At 31.5% G+C, this 24,653-nt stretch overlaps 1 protein-coding gene across 4 annotated transcripts; it reads right to left on the bottom strand.

Annotated features, from left to right (window-relative positions):
• Positions 1-286: 286 nt before the first annotated feature.
• On the bottom strand, positions 287-23,886 carry LOC149482802 (uncharacterized). 4 transcript variants are annotated; one of them, XM_089703330.1, is made up of 6 exons: positions 23,653-23,886; positions 9,181-9,357; positions 2,866-3,027; positions 2,358-2,509; positions 1,023-1,112; positions 287-592 (listed from the first exon to the last, which is right to left on the bottom strand). In XM_089703330.1, the coding sequence occupies exons 3-6, from the start codon at positions 3,020-3,022 to the stop codon at positions 521-523; spliced, it is 471 nt and encodes a 156-aa protein (XP_089559456.1). In that variant the 5' UTR covers positions 3,023-3,027; positions 9,181-9,357; positions 23,653-23,886; the 3' UTR covers positions 287-520. The 4 variants fall into 4 exon arrangements, with proteins under 4 accessions (XP_089559456.1, XP_089559455.1, XP_089559459.1 ...); XM_089703329.1 differs by lacking the exon at positions 23,653-23,886 and adding an exon at positions 10,361-10,493; XM_089703333.1 differs by lacking the exon at positions 23,653-23,886 and adding an exon at positions 10,361-10,493 and having other exon boundaries at positions 9,186-9,357.
• Positions 23,887-24,653: the final 767 nt, after the last annotated feature.

Raw genomic sequence — 24,653 nt, 5'->3', positions numbered from 1 at the left:
GATTTATTAATTAAAAAGGTTTCTTAGTAATCATAATATTCTAAGTATCACAAATTTCAATAAACTATTTAATAACTATGTACTTATATTATTTATGTGCACTAATTCTTGTACGTTGAAAAAAATGTTTTTATTTATATTATCCAATTATATCAAATGTGTTGTGCAAATGTGCAATGCCATATAATCGAATACTAGTAAATATAGGTACATACTGAAAACTTAGTTTGTTAAAAGCTGTTAAAAGTATATGAAAAAAACACTAATTTCCTCTCATTCAAAAGATCTATCATAATTCGTACCGTTATTTGTCATCAAAATATAGATAGACAAATAACAAAACGAAAGAATTTGCTCAAAACTTATTACCTACTATGGTACGAGTATATCATTAGGTAAATCATTTCATAAAAAATATATACAGATAAAGAATGCTAACAGGAACACAACCGATAAATATCTTATATTCTAGAAAAATTAGTTGCTACAATTAATCCACTTGAATATTTATAATATTTTATCAGATATTTTTATCTTCTAAACCTGGATCAGTTGGTACGATGAGTGTGTTGTGCTTGGTTTCTTCGAAGTCCTGAAAATTATTTTGCAATATACATGAGAACTTTAAACTACTATTGTCAATGCAAGAATTTTAGTTAGACATTTTTTATCATTAAAGAAAAATAAATTGTTAAATACCTATATTTTTATAATTTTACAAAAAAATGTTCAATGAAATACATTTTGTTCATAATTAATACATACATGTATGTATAATATTTATGTACTCATCGTGTATTGTAGTTAGTTACATTGCGCTGTATGCACGTATTGAATAATGAATTTATAGACAATAAGGACGATTCCATATCGTTTCATCTATTATCTGCAATAACTAATGCTTGCATGAATATTCAGTTAATACGATATCCAGTTAGTATCATATATTCTACTACCTATATATACTTACGTAAATAAATATTTTTGATTATTGTAAAATATATTGTGATTATTGTACTCACACGTATTTTATTTAAATTCAGGGTATCTTGAAGATTCTTTGTCATTTTCTGTGATTTTTTATGAGCCGATGCAGCACGTTGTTGCAGTATCTGTAAGGTAAAATCCTGTAATTAGGTATAACATTTACGTAACATATTTCATGAACCAGCTGGCCGTAGGTAAATTATTGTCTTATATCGTAACGCAATTGAAAATAACTATAATTTCAATAGTTTTAATTTGTCTATATTCAAGTTTGTGCTAAATTTTGTTTTTCTTATAATGAAGCTTTTACCGCTATTTACTGTAGGTAATAGTTTTAATAAGGGTTTGAATAAAGAAGCGCTCTTTATTTTACAGGCCTTCATGTAAATTTCATGATCCTTTTTAATATTTGTGCATGAAATAATGAATTTACAAAGTGTTGAAAGCTAGACTAATCACAAAACGATTATTCCAAGCAAAAAGTTACAATGCCCAACTAACAGCTTGTCTTCTCTATTCCGCCTCGGTTATGGTCTAAGATCCGAATATAAGTAGAATGAGACCAATTTTATAATAAATTTAGTGTATTAAAAAATGTATTAAAAAGAGGTTGACTGGAAAAATCCTGGACAGGATATTTTTTATTAATTATTAAAAAATCTTTTATTTTCATTTTTAATTGCAGTTTCGAGATAATAAAACAATTTTGTAATAAAACAGCGCTGACATAATTTTTTTTCATCATCCTATCAAGTGTACCTGTTTATACCTGCCAACCTAGCCGTTTGTCCCGGTAAATATTAGAAAACGACTATGACTGCACATTCTGTAGGTTTCATACTTTAAGTCTATTATAATTTTTTTTTATTATTTACTGCAATTAATGAAAAAAAATGTTTTTTTTTTTTAAATTCATTAAAAATGTCCCGTCCAGGATTTTCCCAGTCAACCCATCTTTAATACATTTTTTAATACACTAAATTTATTATAAAATTGGTCTCATTCTATTATCACGTCGTTGCATTTCGACTTATATTCGGATCTTAGACCATTAGTTTCCCCTCTATATCTGGCAGCATGCAGACTGATGTCAACACTCCGCTGCTGTAGCAACCGTTAAAAGTGGGGGAATTGACGAATCACCATAAACTCTATTTTCCCAACAAAAAACTATATACTATAAAATAGAAAAAAAAGAACAAGCTATTAACATCCTGTCTCCTCAGTTCCGCCTCGGCTAGTTTCCCCTCGATATCTGGCAAGCTGGTGTCTACACTCTGTTGCTGGAGCAACCGTTGTAAATGGGCTTATCACCATAAACATTTTTTTTGCCAAAATATAAAGCTCCTATATTGTTACAAGCAACTAACAGCTTGTCTCCTCTGTTCCGCCTCGGCTAGTTTCCCCTCGATATCTGGCAGGCTGATGTCCACACTCTGCTGCTGTAGCAACCGCTGCAAGTGAGGAGGCGGCGACGCTGGCCGGTGGTTGAACTCTTCTAGCGGAATCTCGAATGATATTGCTGGGAAACAACGTTAAATTATAAAAACTACCTATTAGTTATAAGAAGATATTATTATTCGTTAAATTATAATGTTGATTATGTACAGTATGATGGGGCCTTAGATGTTTTATTTAGATGTTATATATGTTATGGTGACGTTACTAGATGTAAATTTTCAGGACATAAAGGGGAAGCAATTTGAAAAGGAAAAAGTTAAAAGATTATTGAGATAGTGTAGTTGGTATGGTAAATAATCTTAAATTATTGTGTGATACATGTATTGTGGATTTTTTTGAAAAAATGTTGCATAAGCAACAAAGTTTTAATAATGGTATATTGCTTTAGAAAATCCTTCTTCATTAACACACGCTTACGTGGTTTAGCCTTCACCGGTGTGTCTGGCAACACCACGGTGGGGAGACCATCGTCATGTGGAGCAGTATCATTATGTCCATTCTGCCCGTTGGACATTTTGTGCCCATTTCCCTCTGGTGCTGGAGCTACCACGTGAGCTGAGGATCCACAACCCATTGCGACTGGAATGATTATAGTAGATATAAAAGTTTAATAGTGTTAATTCATTTTGTTTATTGATTATAACTAGGGATGTAACGATACCGATACCGATACCGATATATCGGCCGATATATCGGCAAGCCGATATATCGGTATCGCCGATAATAAATCAACCGATACCGATATTTTTTTATTAAATTCTGTCTTTTCTTTTATGTTTTTGCATTGTATTCATTCATATTGTTTTATTTCTGTTTCTGTAATAGTGTTAAGGAAGAGCGGAACCTCCTGACACAAGCATTTTATTTGCTTACTAGGAGTGTTCCAATCACAAATTTGTTTATGTAAAGGAAAGAAATAAATAATTTTGAATTTTTTTAATTTTTAACGTGATAACGTTTTTAAAATCGTTTTAGTCGGGTGACATGTTCATAAACTTGTGTCACACCAAAACCTCACGAGCGCGATCGCAGGTATAACGAGAGAGAGACGGACCGATCTCCCGTTTCATCTCGAGCGCTGCCACTGCATTATGTTATCACGTAAACATCTCGATCGTAAACCTACTTTACAAACAACCAATTTTTTTGATATCAAATAATTCCGCATAAAAAAAAATCCGCGCCCAATGAACGATGCGGGAGGCCGCCCGCGCGTGCGCACTTTGTTTTCTGAAAAAACTCTACCAATACTGCCGTCCTTTAACTAAAAAGCCGTTAACCCTCAAATGGTCAATTTTCAGTTTTAAATGTAGGGTGATAGAGTTCAGAAATCTTTCTGTCAAAGAATCATTTCTCTAGCATTAATAGTTATAAATATATGAAAATATTGTAAGCCGTTAAGTAACACAATTTTCAGCGATTCCATAACTTGAAAGCGTCTAACCAACACTACTTCGCTAAATTTCCTTTAAAGTACCTTAACCGCCAGATTTAATAATCATTTTTTAGCTTTTTACTTGACTAAAAGTACGTTATCAGATTATACTTGACTATAGGGACGCAAAAGGACTATAACTGCTTTATGATATGCTTTCATATAACGATTCCAATGGAAATCCTTACCTTATTTGCAGTTACTCGCCCTTAACGCTTTTTTAGTTAAGTAATTTTATTTAGGAAAAATTCTAATAACACTTTTTTGCTTAGCTACAAAGCAGCTAACCCTCATTTTTTAGCTAAAAGGCAGTTATCCGATTCTGGTGATGCATCAGTTTTGGGGATGAGAGTGATGATGAAATAATGTCGCTCCCAAGCAGAGTACCGATTGTTTTTGATTTTCTTTTACAAGACGTATTGTTTCTGATCAGGTTTACTAAGTTTTAAACAATCTAGCAGCTAAATCACGGAAAATATAACAAGTCAAAGTTACGAAAATTTGGTAGGTAATGGTTACGACAGTGCGAACTTTCAATCGTACTTCTCTGTTTAGACTCTGATTTGTCTCTGTAACCGAGAAAGAGAAGAAAGACAGTCTGTACTATTTAATTTTTAACCCCTTACCGCATACAAAGCCATCTATGGACGACGAAGTTCATGAATTTTTTATAGGCTAACTATAAACAATATCTAAAAAAACTATCATACATCTTAAACAGCATTTCATCGAGAATTGGAATGTAATTAATTTATACAGTGTAAATATTATCCATCAGATATATTATAGATTTAGTCTAGCGCGTGCGACGGTTTGGGTGCGCGGAAAAAACCGTGATTTTCAAATTAAGATTTCAATATCAAAAAGGTGAGTAAAGCCATGAAAAAAAATATGACTTCATTCTTTAGTCTTTTTAAAACAAGGTAAAACATTTCGTTTGGTTGTTTTTTTGCTTTTATCATGTTATTTTTGTACTTTTCCAAATCTGTCATATTTGGCTTCGTATGCATTCCGTCCAAAATATATTATGTCATATGTGGCTTGGTATGCATTCAAGGATACTTTCACTGATTGTTCCAGTATCGATTCCTGGACACTTTTATCTCACTGCTAAGCATGTAAATATCATATCATCATCAATAAATACAGACTCATGCTATATGCCACTGTATGATTTTTAATTAGCCGTTTCAGAGCAAATGCGAAAGTCAGGGAAAGCTCTTATTACCAAAAGACGTGGTCGTCTCTCAAAAACTTATGAACATCGGCATCTCTGGAGTCTCCTCAGCATTCCTGACTCGCCAATTGCCGCAAAAAAGCTACGAAAAACTCCTGCAAGACATCTAGATTTTCAATTTGATTCTGTACGATCTGATGGGATTAGTCATTACCCAATTTGGAAGAAGAACACCCGTCAGATATGCCTATATTGTTCCAATTTCGTTCCTTCACATTATGTGAAAAATATAACGTGTTTTTATGTTATAATCACAAACGTAATTGTTTTAAGCAATTTCACGAAGTATAAGTTGGCTGTGATTCTGGGTGTTATTTAGGTAGGTATCCATATAAAGTACTAACATTTCGCCCTCAGCCTCGCCCGCTTTTTCAAAGAAAACCCCGCATAGTTCCCGTTCCCGTGGGATTTCCGGGATAAAACCTATCCTATGTGTTAGGCCAAGTTACCCTCTAAATTATGTGTGCTAAATTTCATTGAAGTCGGTTCAGTAGTATTTGCGTGAAAGAGTAACAAACAAACACATTCACATACATCCACCCTCACAAACTTTCGCATTTATAATATTAGTAGGATAGGATTTATGTAAAATATATGTAGTATATCAGTTGACTTAGCATTCAGGATACAAGCCTAAGTTTAGTTTGGGGCTTAGCAACCGTGTGTGTGAAATTAGTCCGGAATATATTTTTATTTTATTAATTAGTTACTTTTTTCTAATTGCATACGAAGCCATATATGACAGAAAAAATACAACAAACACTGCATACGAGTCCATATATGGCGCCGTTTCATATTTTCTATAATATAAGTAAATAATTTTTTTTCTCAATTTGATCTCATATTGTAAGGTCTAATAAACACGTTTTTGCAAAAAAATAATTTTTATTTCATCTCCTTAATAATTCATGCAATAAGGGGTTAAAACTATTTATTAATTATGTAATTTACCCCTTGGGTGGAATTAGTAATCGACTGTCAAGCAATGTACTAGAGATGGTGATACAAAAATTGTTAGGAGTACACTACCTTTATTTCTCGTCCGATAAGTCCGCCAATTTGTACGGTGAAGATTCTTTTTGTATATTATTGTATTGTTTATCTGTGCATTGTACAATAAAGTGTTTTTTATTTATTTATTATTTACCTTTGACCCGCTGACGGGGAGTCCATTTTGCAACTATTGCTATTTTTTCTTATCTTTATATGTATTAGATTATTAAGATTTGTATTTTTTACATTGTAGCAAATAAAAAGTTTTCTACCTCCTGCTATTTTCCACATATTCTGGTATATTATATTTTCTGAATGTGGATGAAAGAGTCTTCTAATCATTTGATAAGCGGTTCTACATTATTTATTAAGAGCATCCCACATGTAAGAGCTTGAAGCCCTATTGAAACCAGGGTGTATTTTTTCAAAAACCTTGTGCACAAGTCGTAATTTTTTTTTCAGGAAACGATTTATGTTTACATTGTTTGTGGTTCTATATGTACTCACATATCCGTGACTCGTATGATGGCTTCGCAGAAGAATATTTATAAAATAACGTTAAAATTGCAAGTCTAAATGAATATACGGTTCCAAAAAAGAAAAGCGAGAAGATTTATCTCAATCTTAACCCCTTAATGAGCCACTGTAATGAAATAAACGTGAACATGTAATTAATATGTAATATATATATATATATATATATATATTTGTACTTCCTACCTACCTCCTTTTTCATTATATTACTCCACACAGTAGGTTGCCTGGAAGAGATCACTCTTAAGTGATAAGGCCGCCTTCTGTGCTGGACTAGTTTTAAGTTTTAATTTTAAGAATTTATTTGTATGCCAGCACATTAAAGTGTTAATAAATAAATAAATAACATGACGAGAAATAAAGGTTAATTTTATCGAAAACTTAAAAGAGTCATTTAGTAAAAGAGTTTAAAATACTTGTTACTCACAATAAGACGCTAAAACCATTAATTTAGATAGTGTTTAAATCCTTAATACTTAAACCTAAAAGCTTTTGATCCTTTTCCTTTCCATTGGTTGACCTAGAGGATGTAATTCCCGAGAGCAAAGCCTCAGGCAGCAGCAAATTTTTAACATTAGTAAGATTAAAATTTAGATATAGAATCATAGTACAAAAGCATCCAAAAGCCCTTAAACGCTGATTATAAAGTTTTTGAAATTTAAATTAAAACGAAAGTCATAGCTTAAAAGTAGTTATAGTAGCTTAACGACGTTTTAGGTAAGCATTTTATTACTAAATAAAAAAAAATCACAAAATGAAAATAAAAATACTAAATTACTTAGCTAAAAAGTCGCTATGGTATGTGAACGGCCGTCTTGTCCAGTAAATAGTTAAAATTTTCAGATTATATGCTGAACTAAACGAGAAAAAGTGAATTTAAAAATAAATTATAACAGTTTTGTTGTTTTTTGATTTGGCATTTTTATTTAAAAGAATACGATTAACAGTTGTTTCTGTTAAATGTTGGTAACTTTTTATGCATTTATTTTTCTACCAAGCCATCGATATCGGTATCGGTATCGGTATCGCCGATACATTACTACAAATATCGGTATCGGTATCGTATCGGCAAAATCATGTATCGTTACATCCCTAATTATAACTATATATTATATATAAACGATCATCAAAGATGTTGCTTAGTCTAACTACCTATTAAATTAATGTATTTAATCTAAAATTATATCACCAGTAAATTAATAAAATATCTCTAAAATTATTCAGATTTCAAGTACCTATTTATTTATTTATTTATTTAGCCTTTATTATTCCATGACAGTACCTATAGGCATTGCTAAATGCTGAACGTGTGAAAATTGGGTCTAAACTCTAATCTAGCACATTGAAATAAATATTGAAGTAGATCCTATATTCAGTGCAAAAGGTCAATAGACCCACGAGCCTTGTCTGTTACAACAACACCTGAATATCGTGAAATTCTAGCACTATTAATTACATTAAAATATAACAAAGCATGCTGGTTGTCTGAAAGCGTTCCGGTGTTAAACCTTTTAAATTATTATTTATGAAATATCGCATCGAAGAACCACTAATGTGCTAAGCCAAAGGGGAATAAACAGATTTCAAGTGTAAGAATTGTTTAGAATATATTAATTTACATAGGTTTGGCAAATTAAATGCATTATTATGCATAATATCTAAAGCGTTCTCCGGCAAACTAATGCGGTAATTTGCAACTCAAATGTGTACATTTGTGATTTAAATTATGCTTTTGTTTTATCGTTCATTCTGAGTTTTGTTGATTGAACTGCTTCTTATTTCTTTTTTGAGTCAAAGTTAAGTAAAATATTAAAATGTAAACAACGTATCAAACATTCTAAATTCCAAACAAAAGCAGCGAAAAGTTTAAAAGTTTTGTCAAAATAAAGTAATCACTTGCTGATAATATTATATATAAGAATAAAGAGTGCGAAATAGGGATTAGGGATATCCCTAATCCCTATTTCGCACTCTTTATTCTTTTTATTCTCATTATAACTTAACAGAACTAGTCCAGAAGCATCGAAACGGCCCATATTTATAGTTATAATCGTTAAACCAGAGTTTGAAGTTTCATTAGATAGTTACCTAATAAACATTAAATTTGAATACATGTGATGCTAGCTCGAACCAGGTAGCGGAGTTTGTCGGCTGGTACGACCCGGTTAAGGACAAAGGATTCGGAGCTTTTGTTATTTAAGTATATCAGGACATATGTAAGGGAAATGTAATGAAAATGGGAGCATTTGAAAGCTTTAGGTTTTAGGTTTTCTAGGACTTCTAGTATGTAGAATTAACGATTAAAATAAGAAGAGTTTTAAATTTACTAGAAAATAAGAAGCCTCTCGCCAGGGCTCTACCCAGGTTGAACCAAGATATGAAGTATGAACATAATCTCAAATCAATTTCTAAAAAAATATCCATTGACTTTTAATTTCACATTCACCACTACTATCTATAATATCTGAAATGGAATAAAAGCAATTCGCAGCAAAGATAAATGTTCGCACAAAAACGTAATGTATTTATTTACCTCACCTGAAGATTATCGGCAGAGGCGGTAATTTATCGCAGTTCATACCATCATTGCGAATTTCCTCTGTTGACGAAGGGATCGCTTTGCATCCAGCCTGGCATTTCCCGCCAAGGGAAATTTTTAATCTGTTTCGTTTACCTTATAAAAAGCGCCTTTTATTTTATGCCAGCGCTTCTGGAATAGAAATTGTATTATTACTTAAATTAAAATAACCTTACAATGTTAATTTAAAATAATTTAGTTCATAATATACAGTATAGTTTTAGGTTTGATATACATTTAGTACATGTTGACATGTTTGTTTAATATATAAATGTAGCTGGTTCAATAAAAAGCAATTTCATTATTCTTGCCTATTTCGTAATGAAGTTATGTATAACTTAACCACCGCTACGAAAATCAGGTTATAAATTGTTACATATTGATGTAATGTGATTGCTTTGACGATTTGACTTCAAATCCTTATAACTAACTAGCGGTCCGCCCCGGCTTCGCCCGTGGTACCTAGATGTTTAAACTATCCTATCTCTCAAGTTGGATCGAACTGCACATGGTGTGCGAATTTTATTATAATCGGTTAAGTGGTTTAGGAGTCCATTGAGGACAAACATTGTGACACGTGATTTATATATATATTAAGTCACCTTAATATATATAAATCTCGTTAAATAATTTGTAATTATTGAGAAGGAAATCTCACATGTAATTTTTTTTTGTTTTATTCCATAGCAAAAGCCCTTATTAATAAATTCCCTGACACCAAAGCGACATTGGACTAAATAAATACAACCACATATCAATTATTCATAACTTGCCCAACAAACAAATAACTTTCGTAGTGCGTTATATCCGATTTGATAATATTGAATACACATACATAAATAAAGTCACAATAATACCTAGTTATCTGGAATTTATCGATCTTTGTAGTTCTTTATCCATCTACGCATTTTATATAGAAGATATAAGTAGATTTTGATTGCTTTTTGAACCATAATCAAACAACACACGTCATAATTGAAATCATATTTTGCCATAAGAAACGAAACAATTGTTTGTTCTTCAATTACAGTTAAAACCAATACAACTCAATTATATTAATAGATATGTTACGCAGAGCATGCAAATGTTTATATGATTTAAATATTTGCATAATAAACTACATTAATCTATTTACCTCATGAATTTGGATCGTTGTAATTAAATTCAACGCAATTTACGTACAGTATCAATATTTATGCACAGATAATTAGGGTTAAACATCAAATATGATTGTTTCAACGCACGTTAAGGGAACTTAATTTATCTATTTAGCGGGCAAAGCCTGCGGTCGACACGATTTCGAACATGTTACTGTCTGTACGTCATTGCTGATAGCTTTTGGTTTTTTCAGTCATGCTTAATACATTGCGCGACGTAATCGTCTTGGTACTAGGCATGTTTCTTAAATACAATTACTGAATAATGCTTTTATATTAACACTACTTTGATTTACGTTTTGTCAATCGTGATACTTAAAAACGCAAGATATTTAGGTAAATCTTAAATCAATCTTAATAAAGTAAAGAGCGTAGAATTTCTCAGATGTAGTTAAGTATTCAATAAAAATTAATACATTAACTAGAACGCAATTGTTCAGGATTAGGATAAACATTTGCATGGCAAATGGCTCTACATAATATATCGTCTATATAAATGCTGTAAATGTGAGAGTTTGTTTGTATGTCGCGGTCGGTATAAATGTTGTTTGTTACTCATTCTCGTTAAAACTACTGAACAGATTTTGGATACAACTTGGCAATGCTATGCAGTATGCACAATAATAATGTTTTTGTTTTTGCTTGATATTTGACCTTGTCTTAACTTAATACCAAGCGACGCCTAATTATAATTCAAAATAGAACCTTCGGCCTATACCCATTAGCTTCATATGCCATACAATAACTATAGTCGCGGTTAGAGTCGTAGGCAAGAGCTAGTTTTATAAAATTATCAAAACGATTTATTCGCTATATATTCAGGACTAACAATGCTTATACAGAAATTACGGGTCGCTAAAGGCCAACACCCTACATTGACGCGACAACAGCTTTTAAAAGGCATAGAGTAACCATTATATTAATTATTATAGTAAGAACTAAGGACTGAAGAAAGAAGAATAATTATATTATGAGCTGGCATTATACCGATGCTTTAAAAACGGAAAACGTTCAGTTTTATGCATCTGCAAAAAGTAGATACAAGTTTATGGGATATTATAACTTTTTTGATTGAGGCTTTTGATAATATTATGTTTTATGTGTTGTAAAGTGTTGTGACTTGTGACACGTCTTCCTGCTTGACTAGATAAATGGCCCCAGCAATTAATTTTATATAAATATACGACTGTATAACGATAGTTGATACTCATAAACAAACGTGATAATTCCATTTCAAATTCACCTCACAACTCCATAGTTTTCCTGTCCCACGGCACTAGCCCATCCAGCAATCAGTATCCAACACCAACCATCGATTCCTACATAATGCATGCACCCCTTCCACCCTTTCTAATTATCGAGCGACTATCACCAGTCCACTTGAGCTCTAATTGTCCAAACGATCACCCCGCTCTATCTATTAAATCGATCCATTAGGAGAGAAGGGGAGGTCCCGATAAATTGGTTCATTCGTATTCAAATCGATTTAGTAGGACAATAATTAATGTACTGCATGCAGACATTTTTATTCGTTCTGATATTTAGTATAGATTCTATACTATAGGTTTACAAAGTATTAGAAAATATAGTATAGAATCTATACTACAAAGTATTCTTATATATTTATATTTATCTATACTATAGATTGGATAGTGATAAATCTTTTACAATGTATATTTAGGTACTTGTTAAATTTATAGAAAGTTTTAAAATTACTTTCTTATTATTCCACGATTGAAAATACTGTATAGCTAAAATACAGGTCAAAAAATCTTTTTGTACGTATAAATTTATATTCAGCATTCCTACATAATAAGAAGGCGAAGTATGGTCAATGGTGATTGGTGGCTGAATTCCCTATGTACGTAACAGGCTTAAGAATAAAATTATTAGTTGTATTTTCTTGTTTTACGCGAGTATATTTAGAAAATAAAAGATATGATGAATGAGTCGCCTTTATAATCCGTAAAAAAGACTTTAATTTTCAAAATTTACTGTATATATATATATCCATTTCAAGAAAATACAATTTGTCTTAAGCGCCATCTAGCGAAACATGTACGTACTAATATAATTATGTGTTTCAAGATTGCTGTCCGCTTGCTTACAACTGATTGTGTATATTGATTATTACTATGTTTTTATTACTATACCAACAGATGTCGCTAATGCCTTAGTTTGTTAAATCTATTGGAAATTTATAAATTTTAAAATAAAATATGTATTTACAAAAAAATTATTAAAATAATTCGCCATACCAAAGAAAGTATCGAATTGATACAATTTTTATGAGAATCAATAATTACAATTTTCTTTCGACTAATCTAATTAACTTTGCTTAAGTAAGTACCTACTTAATAATTGATATTAATTTATCATTAAATTGTAAATGTTTAATTCAAATTTATCCATATAATCTTTAAGCTGATATTATTATTTATCTAATCCACTTACTTATGAAAGGTTTCCTTTTAATCATTTTCATACTACAAGTACGTACAGGTAACAGGAAGAAAAAACAATGGGATCGTTATAGGTCTACGATCCCATTGTTTTTTCTTCAAAGATAATTTTGTTCAAAATGTAATTTATGTTCTTTTACTTATACACATATTGTTCCATAATAAAAAAAATACAAGTATTATTTTAAATGAATAGCTAGGTACCTAAATAAGTACTTAACAAAATTGTTGCTCTTATTCTTACAACAACAAAATAATCCCGTATCATGATTTCGTACAGCCATCAAGAGGGCAATGTTATTTTTAATCAATTAACTTGGTTCCTCTATAGAGTAAATAAAACACTCAAATTATTAGTTTTAAAGCAGCTTTCCAATATATTGAGTGAATATAGAAGTTTCCGGAGGTTGTGTAGGCGCCGCATTAAACTGTAAAAGGCAAATTTTAGGGCGAGTCGTTTGAAATCTAAGTTGAACGTCCGATTAACTGCTATTCTTTTTAGGGACGAAATATATTTGCCGTGTAAATTGTGTTTTTTATATTGAGGGTATTGTCTGTCATCTGTAACTGTACCTTTTTTTATAGTGGGGAAATAGCTGTAACTGTACCTACTAGTAGTGAGGCACTCTTTACCAAAATTCCTTAATTTAAGAACCATCTCCGTAAAATAACGAATTACTTAATAATTATGTGTGAATAGATGGTTATATTACACGGATGATGGTTGGTAATTGGTATTACTTTCCAAAATACTAAACATTTTTTATATGATAGGATACTAACTAAAACGAATATCTATATAACTAAATTCTCATTATAATGAGAGTTTCTATGATCTTAAATTAATTTTAATTTAGTCTTGCAAATTTTTAATCTTTCGTAGACGTCTACTGTAACTCTACTTAATGTAGAGTATGTTATAATATATGCAAGTCTATTCACTGTTTTATATCAATTGAATATTTTTGTTATATATACCTATTGATTACATAAAATTGAAACCAACATATGTTAATAAAATTGAATGTAAATAAAAAAAAGAAAAGAAGAGAAAAATATTATCCTGAAAAAAAATCAATTAGTTTCCGTGAAGAATTGTAGCGCATAATAATAATCTCTAATGGTAATGGTAAAATACTAGTAACTAAATGATTCAGTGAAAACTTTTACGCGTAAGCGTAGTAATGTAATGCCTGCGAAAACCCACGCAATTAGTAAAACTATTATTAAATTAGGTCTTTCGAAAACGTTACTCCCAACGGTGCAGACCCTATTCGGTTTTTACGATTATTTCCCTCGCAAATTCTTTTAAGGAAAAACTAGATTGGCAAATAACGGATTTTACGAATAAGATTAACTATAACTGTTTATTGACTGGCTGATTTTCAGATATGGTAGCCGATGACTAAGTCTATAAAATCCTAAATAGAAACTATTGAATTTGCTAATTCCTATTAATGTCTAGAACTTTATTTATGTTTATTGTAGAGTGGTGAAATGTTGCCTTATTTATATATTTACAATTAATTGGACGCCTAAAATGTCGTTTCAGAATCAGCGAGGACATAACATTATAATAAGGTTGTTCTTGTTCGTAGCATATGAATACGTTAAAATATGTCAAAATAGCAGTTATGAAATTTGTCTAACATGAAAATATAATATATAAAGAAAAAACAAAAAATATTTTCAGCTGCGACGTATTACGGAAAACATTCATAATAAATTACATAATAACAAAATATCACATACAAAGCTCTTATTGTTTGTTGACATTGAGAGAACTAATTCGTAGATCAAACAAAGGTTACGTACCTACCACTTGTCAATGGTAATTAGAGTATCGTCACCAAAAAGCAGCCCCAAATATGGTGGCGACTATTGTGTCTTCCCAACGTTTTTGGTGATGCGAATTGCTTTACAAACGTTCGACGTAGAAGCTGATAATTTTCCCACACAAGGACAATTTATATTTATAATGCCCATATGAATATGTGGTAACATAAATATTGACGTTTTGAAATATTCCAATTCATGCTACGTCACTTCTCGTTAAATGAGTTAATAGAACAACCTTGTGTTAGATTACTTCTGGGGACGCGTTGGTGCTCGTAGCTTCCAACAAATAAGTTAAATATTTCAAAGCTAGTGTGCTGGAGTAATATACTAGACGAAGTGCAATTAGGAGAAGTTACGTTTGCACAGAAACTTGCATTACTTCAGATGTGGATCAAAATCAACATAAATGGTGTTTAAGTACCTCATGAAACATTTATTTCACAGCGTTCTTACTTAGTTCTTATTTAGCACCTAATATAAATGTCACTTGTCTTGGGGAGGTTGTATTTCCAAAACGATTATCATCAATAATTAAATAAGTATCGTTTTATATAAAAATTATTTTCTTTCCTGAAATTCTCAAAGTAATTCTGGAAGTTACTAAAGTTAAATTCAAAGGAGACAGGCGAGTAGTTTGAATTTTCGGTTGACTTTTAGAGTTCGGCGTTTAGTTACTTCTCGGTCGACTTGAAAATTAATAATGTCGCAAATATCCCAAAGAGGAACAAATTAAAATACTTCATTTCAATCTCAGTTTCCCATTGTGATATTTTATTAAAAGTGTATGGATTTTCATGCGGAATATATTAATTAATGTTTTCATTGAATATTCAATATTAAATAATATTGCGAACGCAAAATATATAGCTCTATATAGCGTAATTATTTTGTTAAATCCTTTGCATTGTTATAATAAAAAATCTATCTGTTCTGGATAGCTATTCATTTACAACATTTAAACAGCATTCCAAATTCCTAAGAATGCCTTCTGGCTGCTCCTGCATAAACAAGACTTATTAGCCAGTACAATACTCGTTGCATCGTATTTGGCATGCAAATTGTAACAGCTATGTATATCATCAGCTGATATTGACCTGGTCATTCGCTTTCATTCAGAGGAAACCCCCTGAGACAGACACCACGTGCATCTCCATACATGAGAGCCGCCATAATTTTGGTCCCTAGCCATATAGTAACACCACTCCAGTTTCAACGACTTATTTAGCCGATCTGTGTAAGGCACAGGCCTTAACAGGTACACGTTAAAGATTCTCTTAAAAGTACTGCCTTTTTTTGGTCCGTACCCAAATGGGGGATACCGTTATGTTATATAATGTTCGAAGATGGTTGTTTACGTTCCCTTTTGAGATAGGTTTTTTCAAGTGTAGTACTATATGGTAATGTTAACAGTTTTTATGTGTAGACCAAATGCGGGGTTGGTTTTTACCTTAACTGAATTGAGTGGTATGAGACCGTTCGGAGTATGTCTTGAAACGGTCGTGTTGTGTGCTCGGTGTTCATGTAAAATGGAATATATTTCTTAGCAAATCTGCAATAATGTGATTATGATAAAAAAAATGCACAAAGACCTATAATTGAAATAACATTGTTATTTTTCTCGTTGTACAACCTTCGTTGAATAAGACCCTTAGGAAGTTTATCTAGGAATGATTGTGATGCCATCAAAGTTTTCGCATCAGTAAAGTAAGTACAAAAAGTTTTAATTAAGAACGAATAATTCTGGCCAGTCGTTATATTTAAATGTAAACGAGGGAAGAATATTTAAATTTTCTTAATAGTTGCGTGTGAAACGCATGGGTGGGAAATTATATCATTTAAAACGATTGATTGGACACAGACACGTCACAATAATGAGTCTTCTTCACTCATTCAAAGGTTTTCAAATATGAGGTTCTCATATAAGTCACATGACGGTAGCGGCGGCAGTGAGCTCTTTGCCTGAAAAATAATATAAAAAAACTTTAACTTGCATTGGGTATTTTTATGTACCCATGGTTATATTCATTTTTATGAAGTAAATTTTATTGAAAAGATAAATATTTGTATACTACATAAGTATCTACTAAATACGTAGATAAGTATGTAAATATCGTCAGTTTGAAAATTTTTAGAACCGCCTAACCTCTGAACATTGTTAATACGACGCTATTTAAAAAATAGAGAACCTATAAAGTCCATGTAAAATAATCGGTAAGTACACGGAAAAGCTAGTGAATAGGTTCCATTAAGTTATCCAGAATTTTCTGTATAATCTCTAAACGCCTGTTTCAGACAGCTTTGTGTGCTAACGTTAAGAGTTAACAAGAAACTTAGTGTTCACCTCCTTTGTGTTTTTGATCAAGTATTCAACCTGTTGTATGAAACCATTCCACTTTCAGATTATAATTCCTGTAATTCTTTAAACTTACTAGGCACTCTTTAGACTTCACTACATAGTATAAAACAAAGTAGCTTTATCTGTTTAATGTTTAAAACTACGCAACGGATTTTGATGCGGTTTTTTTAATAGATAGAGTGATTCATGAGGAAGGTTTTAGTACATAATTTATTAGGTTACAGACAAAGCGGGCGAAGCCGCTGGTGGAAATCTATAAAATATTTCCAACGATTTCCGAAACATAATAAACACATTGTAATATTAACGTATTTAGTAGAAAGAAATACTAATGATTCAATAAAAAGTATGAAAGAGCGTTTAAAAACGGAATCCCAGACATACTGGTGCCATTCACACTGTATTGCTGTTGTTTTTATACATTTTTCTTCAATTTACATTACTTAGTTATAATTGCATCGTACTTTTGTCTTCTCATTGCCCATATTAGGAGGTAACAGCTATCTTTTACCCTCTAAAATACTATTTTCTATTCAGCCGTAGAATACCTTAAGCCCGCTGACTTGTAACTAATGACCGTTAAATAGAATGATTACACCATTGACATTGTTTGAATCAATATACTTTATATATGAGTATTGAATATTCATAATTTTTCTTAGATTTTCAAACAATGATAAACTTTTTGCATAATTTGCTGCAAAAAACGACTGAATACTTGGACGTTGTATCTTGTTTGTGAGGAAGCACCTACCTATACCTTAGTAATAGGTAACAAATAAAAATTAAAAATGTTGTTTAGAAAATAAATATATATCATAAATAACAAACTTCCGTTACTCAGCAAATATCCTTTAAGCAAAAGATTTGTACACGGATAACGCAATCAAAATATAACTTGTATGAATTATTAATTTCAAATTTCAATGTCAATCTGTTCATATTCTGACCCCGTCTGTTGCTTACGTGCCTGGCTGTATAATATACCACAGGACCATTTATTTATTTTCCCTTCCGGTGCTACAGGAAGGACGTGGACAGTTACTTTCGCGCCAATTGCATAACAATCGCCGCCATCTTGCTCACGGATGCGCGCGAAATGTGACATGCGGACATTTTGATGTAACTGTCATTGATAATGTATGCAAGGAGCGTAGGTTGTTTAGAGCGATTTTAAAGTTGCAATATCATAAACTGTAGGACTAATGACTGCATAGAAATGTTTTCAGCAATCAATTTAAACTATATGAGGGGAATGATGGTATGGTATACAATGTTTTCTGAGGCAAATAATAAAAAAAATTGCAAAACATGTTACACAGGTGAACACATTGTTAGTACAAATTAAGGCACATAAATAGTAAGTTTATTCAATAGGGGATAAAGTTTAATATAAGGTAATAACTGAATGAAAGAAGAATGTTACAATAAAAAAGGAAATATTACCTACCAGGCGGAACCAAACAATTTCTGGACATAGGTATACAACATTGCAACAGAAATTAAATGCAGAGTTGAGAGACACTTGAATTCAAAATGTAAGGTAATGTAATTTTCCTAATTTCTCAATCAGTTATCGTAATTAATTCATTGTTTCGATTAATTGGAAATTGTTTAAATAATGTCCAATCTTATACCTAGTAGCGATGTGTTTATTACTCATATCTTTATACTTGCAAAACCTTTCCCTTCTTATCTTATAATAATATTAATTCAATTTTCCTTTTACACAAATAAAATTTTAAATTTGAATCCCACCACCACCTATAAAACATACACTAATCTTTTGATGCCATACTGTTTTCAAAATAAGTTTTTTCCAAAATAAGTTGTTTCCAAAAATTAGCTGTTACAATATCGCAATACAAGAAACACTCAATCACAATTCACAATACATGCTCCCGCGGACAGTAGGTCGTCGGTCGGCACGCAGTAGGTGTAGTACCTCATATATGGCAGAAGCAGGGCTTTCTCGTATCCGCCGGACGCGACTGTTTAGGCCTAACCGGGCTTATGAGATATCCGAATAACGGTCAATGGACATTGTAAATAATAACGCTTATGTGTACGTAGGATTAGGTAGCACGCTACATGTGTTTTGTTCCCGGAATGGGAATGGGAATTTGCCTAATTACGTATTATTCGTAGTACGAGCTTTTGTATTTTATTTTTTGCTTCATATATTCCTATATTTATTTAGGTACCTTAACAGAGGCAATTTTGGAGGGGGTTGATAATTTATTCTATTTTAATATCGCGTTGTTATTTCAAATTATGCAAATTTACGTTATTAATTCTTTAATTTATAAGACGTGAAGTACATATGGAAATCTTCTGTTTTTAGTAACAAGCTTTTTGAGATGTAAGTCAAACTGAAAATTTTAATTGTAAGTAAAGAAGTGCACAAGTGCACAAGTTTCTACCATCCTATGTACTACTGTAATACGTTCGTAGCTATGTTTATTCAAAAACATTGTACGCAATCTCATAATAACATTTCAATGCATGTAAAAATAATTTTTGGAAAATGGTTGGATATGGAACAATCCACTTAAAACACTCGAAAAACGCCTGCAACATTTTTCTGGATAACATGCTCATATACTTTAATTAGAACACAAAAAGTATCTGCACAGTATTCCTCGGATCGTGCGATACGTTTCAAAGTTTGTTTTGTAAACGAAAGAATTTCAAGTAACAATCGATTCCACAAAAAGGGGAAGGTCGCAGGGCCAAGCGTGTCGCTTTTTGTTCGCCGTACATCGCCTCGGTATTTCCACCATGCATTCTTCAGGACCACCCAAAAACCGCATACCACTCGATCTAATTCCAAATAACCACTAAATCATAACTTAAATTGCTAATATTAAATTCATATTTCGATTTCAATTTCTTATTCAAGTGTCATTGCTGCCGCGGAATGCAAGGGCCATTTGGTTCTTATAAAATTATGAAGCGACCACCATTGTAAAGCGGAAAATAATAAATAAATTGCAAACTTTATGTTTTTGCCGCTGTTGTTGTTATTATGAAATTGATCGGTGTATGCTCAAAGAATTTATTAACAATTAGAAAATAGTGAAATTCCATTGCAATGTTTGTGTCTATTATCGTTAAACCATTACTTCAACAATTAAAACCACATATTACATATAAAACTGTTTGAACCAACAAATAAGGAGAGGGTTAACCATCACGTCAATTAATAGGTTGAACTGTTTTAAATGAAATAGAAAGCAAGAACCTTATTTCAAAGGGAAGGAAAAATTTTCTTCAACATAAATATAGATAATGATGTAATTTCAGACAGAAGTAGGAAAATTCGTGATTTCTATTCTCGAAACTGGCCTATCTTCTGAACTTAGTGATTTATATAAAAATACCTAATTATACAGTTTTATGAAATTAGATGATCCTGTGGTGATTTAATTCTAGTTCTCTAAGTGGAAATCACCTTTTTCTTATTAAGTATAAGGAATTTTAGAGCTTATAGTTTATTGAATTAATAAATTGATTGCCATGTACCTAATTAAGTAAGTGTTAAGCGTTTTGGTGTGGGTAGGAAAAATTTACTGTTTCATACATTGGATATTATAAAGCAATATTTCTTTTCATGTAATGTGCACAGAAAAATATGAAATTCCTGAAAGAATACAATCACCATTTTTCTTATAATTAAATTACACAAAAATAATTTTCATTTAATCCTTCAAAAATCATGAACTACATAAAAGCAGTCGATTGAAACAATAACTTTGATTGTGTGCTTGTGCTTCCATAATGAATTTGTTAACATTGTAGCATACATATAACAAAAAATATTTTACGTTTAAAGAGCCTTTAAAGAGATTTTAGTAACAAATAAAGTTTAAGTTTTTTGCATATTAAAATTTATCTTATTCTTAATTCTCGTACCTTGCTGAATTGCTTTAAAATACATACGATGAATTAATATCCAAGAGTTTAATTCCAGGTATTTCAGCTTACTGTCTTACTGCAAATTTACCTTCAAAAGTGTTAACGTTAGATTTAGTGTACGATCTTTATTGGATCACAATGAAAACTTTAATTAAACAGAGCTGCCTTCATACTAGACTTTATAACAAGCTGTGTCCCGCGGTTTTACCCGCATTGGCCTAAGTGTGTTGATACACCTATACCCTATAATTTTTCTAATTCGGACCCGTTCTTCCTGAGATTAGCTCGTTCAAGCAAGCAAGCTTGAACGAGCAAACAAACAAACTCTTCAGCTTTATAATATTGGTATCTGTAGATTAAAGCATGCTTCAGTACCTATCACGGTAAATAAATCTTCTAATGGATTGTCTTATCTCCAATTTCACGTTTTTGTTGTTAAATTAATAAAAGAAAAAACTGCAGCGTTGTTACGTATGATAAAATTATGAATTCCATACAAATTGTAGTAATTAATAACCACTCAACATAATAATTCATGTGAGTCATAAAATAATGTCTGAAAGAAAATTTTTTAATCTAAAACAAATTATACTATTTTTCAAAGATATCGGTAATAATATTATAACAATATAACAGTAAAAGAGCCTTTAAAATTCAGTATTGAACATTTTCTGGCTGGTTAGATGCGGTAAGTGATTCAACATTTCAGAACGATTTTAAAGAATTCCTTTCAAATGTATGAATCGCGTTTGTCTACGTGAATAAGAATTGTTTGAGTTTGAATTTAAATAAACTTTTCCCTCTATCCGGTAAGAAACTTTACTCTTTGTCGCCCGCCTTCAACGAATGCTCAGAGCTTACACTGGGATTATTTATTCCAGTTAGTTTCATGATATTCAAATTGTTATATGCGTTTTTCTTAATAATGTTTTATATTAATTAAATCATTTTATCCTGATTATTTATGTGCAATTATTTTGGATAATTAGTCTTTATGTTAACTTCAAAGAAGTTTTATGAATTGTATTTTTAACGAAAGTGCCACGTATGCGTTTTTGAAGTCAAGGTTCATAAGGTTGGTAAGTTCATCGAGAGTCATAAACCAGAAAATAAAACTCATATTTAATAATCATATTATCGTATAGATAATAGATATACCCTATATATGTGATGTTTTGAATTTAAGATCCGTTTATTTTAACGGTCTCTTACGCACAAGCCATTTATCAATGTTTTTTCTAACTTGATCTATTTTCGTTTTTCAGCTATAATAATGTCCTAGCACGCAATAGTTTTTACATTTCCATCGTTTATTAGAATGTAAACACATTCTAAGAACGATGTGACATTTTCTATCAGCTGACGAATAGTCGTAGCCCCATCGAAGAAAGAACTGGCAGATGGATACAACACACACGTATATATTGCCAACATTGTATCGCTTATCGTATTCCAATACAAATAAAAACAGCGGAGAATAATTGCATCGATAAATATCGACATTTCGTAAATACAATTTTTTATTTTACATTATATAAAATACATTGGCGAAGAGGTGTGCCAATAGACTCCACCCATAGCAAAAATACCAATACGATTACTAGACAAGTTTATCAAAATTCGACGCACGTCGCGCTACACTACACGTTTTTTTTTCAAATTGACGTTCAGGGAATGCGCCGTAAATTCCAGCGAATGCATTAAAATTGTATAGGATATGTTTTTGCGTGGGCGCATGTGACGGTGCACGTACGAGTATATAATTGTAATTAACATAAGATTTCCCGTAATAACCCCGGAGAGCGCGCGCGCGGCTAAAATGGCCGCGACCGCTTTTTGCGCGTTGCGTACGCTGAATATCATAAGCTACGTGCGTGGAACGGGACACACGGGAGCATTTTTCTTTTATTTATATAATTTGATATTCAAATTGTTTCAATTTTTTATTAATATTATAAATATTATATATTGAATTCGTCGGGCTATCAGTAGATAATTATTATCAGAGTAAGTATTCCTAACGTAAATTTATAAAATATAATATACAAACTAAACAGGTTTTATTTAAAGTTTTCATAAAGATCTCAGTTGTTTCAAAATGTTACTTTTGTTATTTTACCTAGGTACCTCTTAATATATAAAATATATATTTACACGTATAATCATAAGCTATTTATTCAATTGAATATACCATCTGTGTTGTTTGGTCAATTAACTTTCCTAATTAAATATGTACCTACCTATATGTTTATGAATATTAATAAAATGTATACAAAAACACTCCGTGTGTCCGCTCTCAGTGCGATGGGGAGACAGAGTTACGCCCTGTATGCTGGCTGCTCAAGACTGTTACTTATCTTACAACTGATGATTGCTTTTATTACATTCGATATCATATCGTATGATATATTTGAATATGTCTTACCAAGTCAGGCTTTAATGCGATCAACATTAAAAATAATTGCATCGGTGGCTTTTTGTATCGATTTATAGCGTATTAAATGTATTTTATAATTATGTTATGCCTTTTCACTTATCGTTAACACGATTAATGATTTAACGATATGAAAATATGCTTTATAGTTACGTAAATAAATGAACATTTCATAATGTAGCACATTTACTATAATTAAAACGTCATTCACACCTTAAATTACCATTTGGTACATACGATATTACGATATCAACAACTTACGATATTTTCCACAAACAATCGTATCCGACATCGTGTGCTGTAAACGAGGAATTTCCCCCGATCCTTACGGCAGGCTCGTAGCCCGAGTACTTTTTGTGGCGCACGTAACACGATCAGTCCATCTCATAATTTTACCTTTTTTCTCCGATACCGTCTCGTCCTTATTAAGCGTCTCTCCCTGATTACGTTTGTATCTGCGTGATTGACACTTGCTATTGCCATGAAATACAGTTCTCTACTAAATCCCACAGCCCGGCTTCTCAGAAGCGCGCGGAGTCAGCTTGTCTGCTGCTTTCCGTGGGATTCTAGAAAGGTTAAGATAATAGTAGGATATTTTCATAAAAGTGATTACTGAATCTGTTCGGTAGTTATTCAATAGTAAACTAGGTACCTATATCATTTTTCCAATGAAATAAATCCCACTGCTCCGCTGTTGAAGTATTCTCATAAAAATAAATATGTTATTCCAGACAGTTTGATTCAAATGCGTTCTGTAGGTTTAGTATGATTGTTTGACAAATAGCACAGATAACTAACAAAAATTTTATACAAATTCGAATTTCGCATTAGTGATATTACTCGGAAAATATTACGGGATGTTAAAATAGATGATTAATTATCTCTTAAATATGTATTTCATACGAAAACTACAAATCCGATTTGAATATTTATAGCTACTTATATTTTTATCAGAATAAGCGATGCAGCGGGATAAATATTGTCACAATAAATCACTATTCACTCAGCCTATATTACCAGATCATTTTACGTAAACACAAGGTGACTACAATTTCATTTAATTTTTAAAATTTTCTATCTACATTATAATTTTCATATTATGATATTTAGGATAATGTAGAGCTATAAGAATTTTAAGTTTAATACTTATAGGCCTAAAGCGTTAAGATAGATTCAATTATATAATATTATAGGTACTAATTTTCCGCCCCTGTTATGTGTATTTACTATTTAGTATTTACATTGAAAATTTTAAGTTAAAG

The sequence above is a fragment of the Colias philodice genome, chromosome 14 (assembly GCF_061535455.1).
Source record: "Colias philodice isolate Cphi_HAF_F1 chromosome 14, ilColPhil1 Martin Lab GWU primary, whole genome shotgun sequence".
NCBI lineage: Eukaryota > Metazoa > Arthropoda > Insecta > Lepidoptera > Pieridae > Colias > Colias philodice.
Note: the sequence above shows the minus strand (reverse complement) of the source record. Positions and strands in the feature narration are given on the sequence as shown.

Coding starts and splice junctions, on each gene's coding strand:
- LOC149482802 (XM_089703330.1), bottom strand. CDS start 3,022: ATGGGTTGTGGATCCTCAGCTCACGTGGTAGCTCCAGCACCAGAGGGA. Junction 2,510..2,865: donor ACCGGTGAAGGCTAAACCAC/GTAAGCGTGTGT, acceptor GTTGTTTCCCAG/CAATATCATTCGAGATTCCG. Junction 593..1,022: donor TGAATTTAAATAAAATACGT/GTGAGTACAATA, acceptor AATAATTTTCAG/GACTTCGAAGAAACCAAGCA.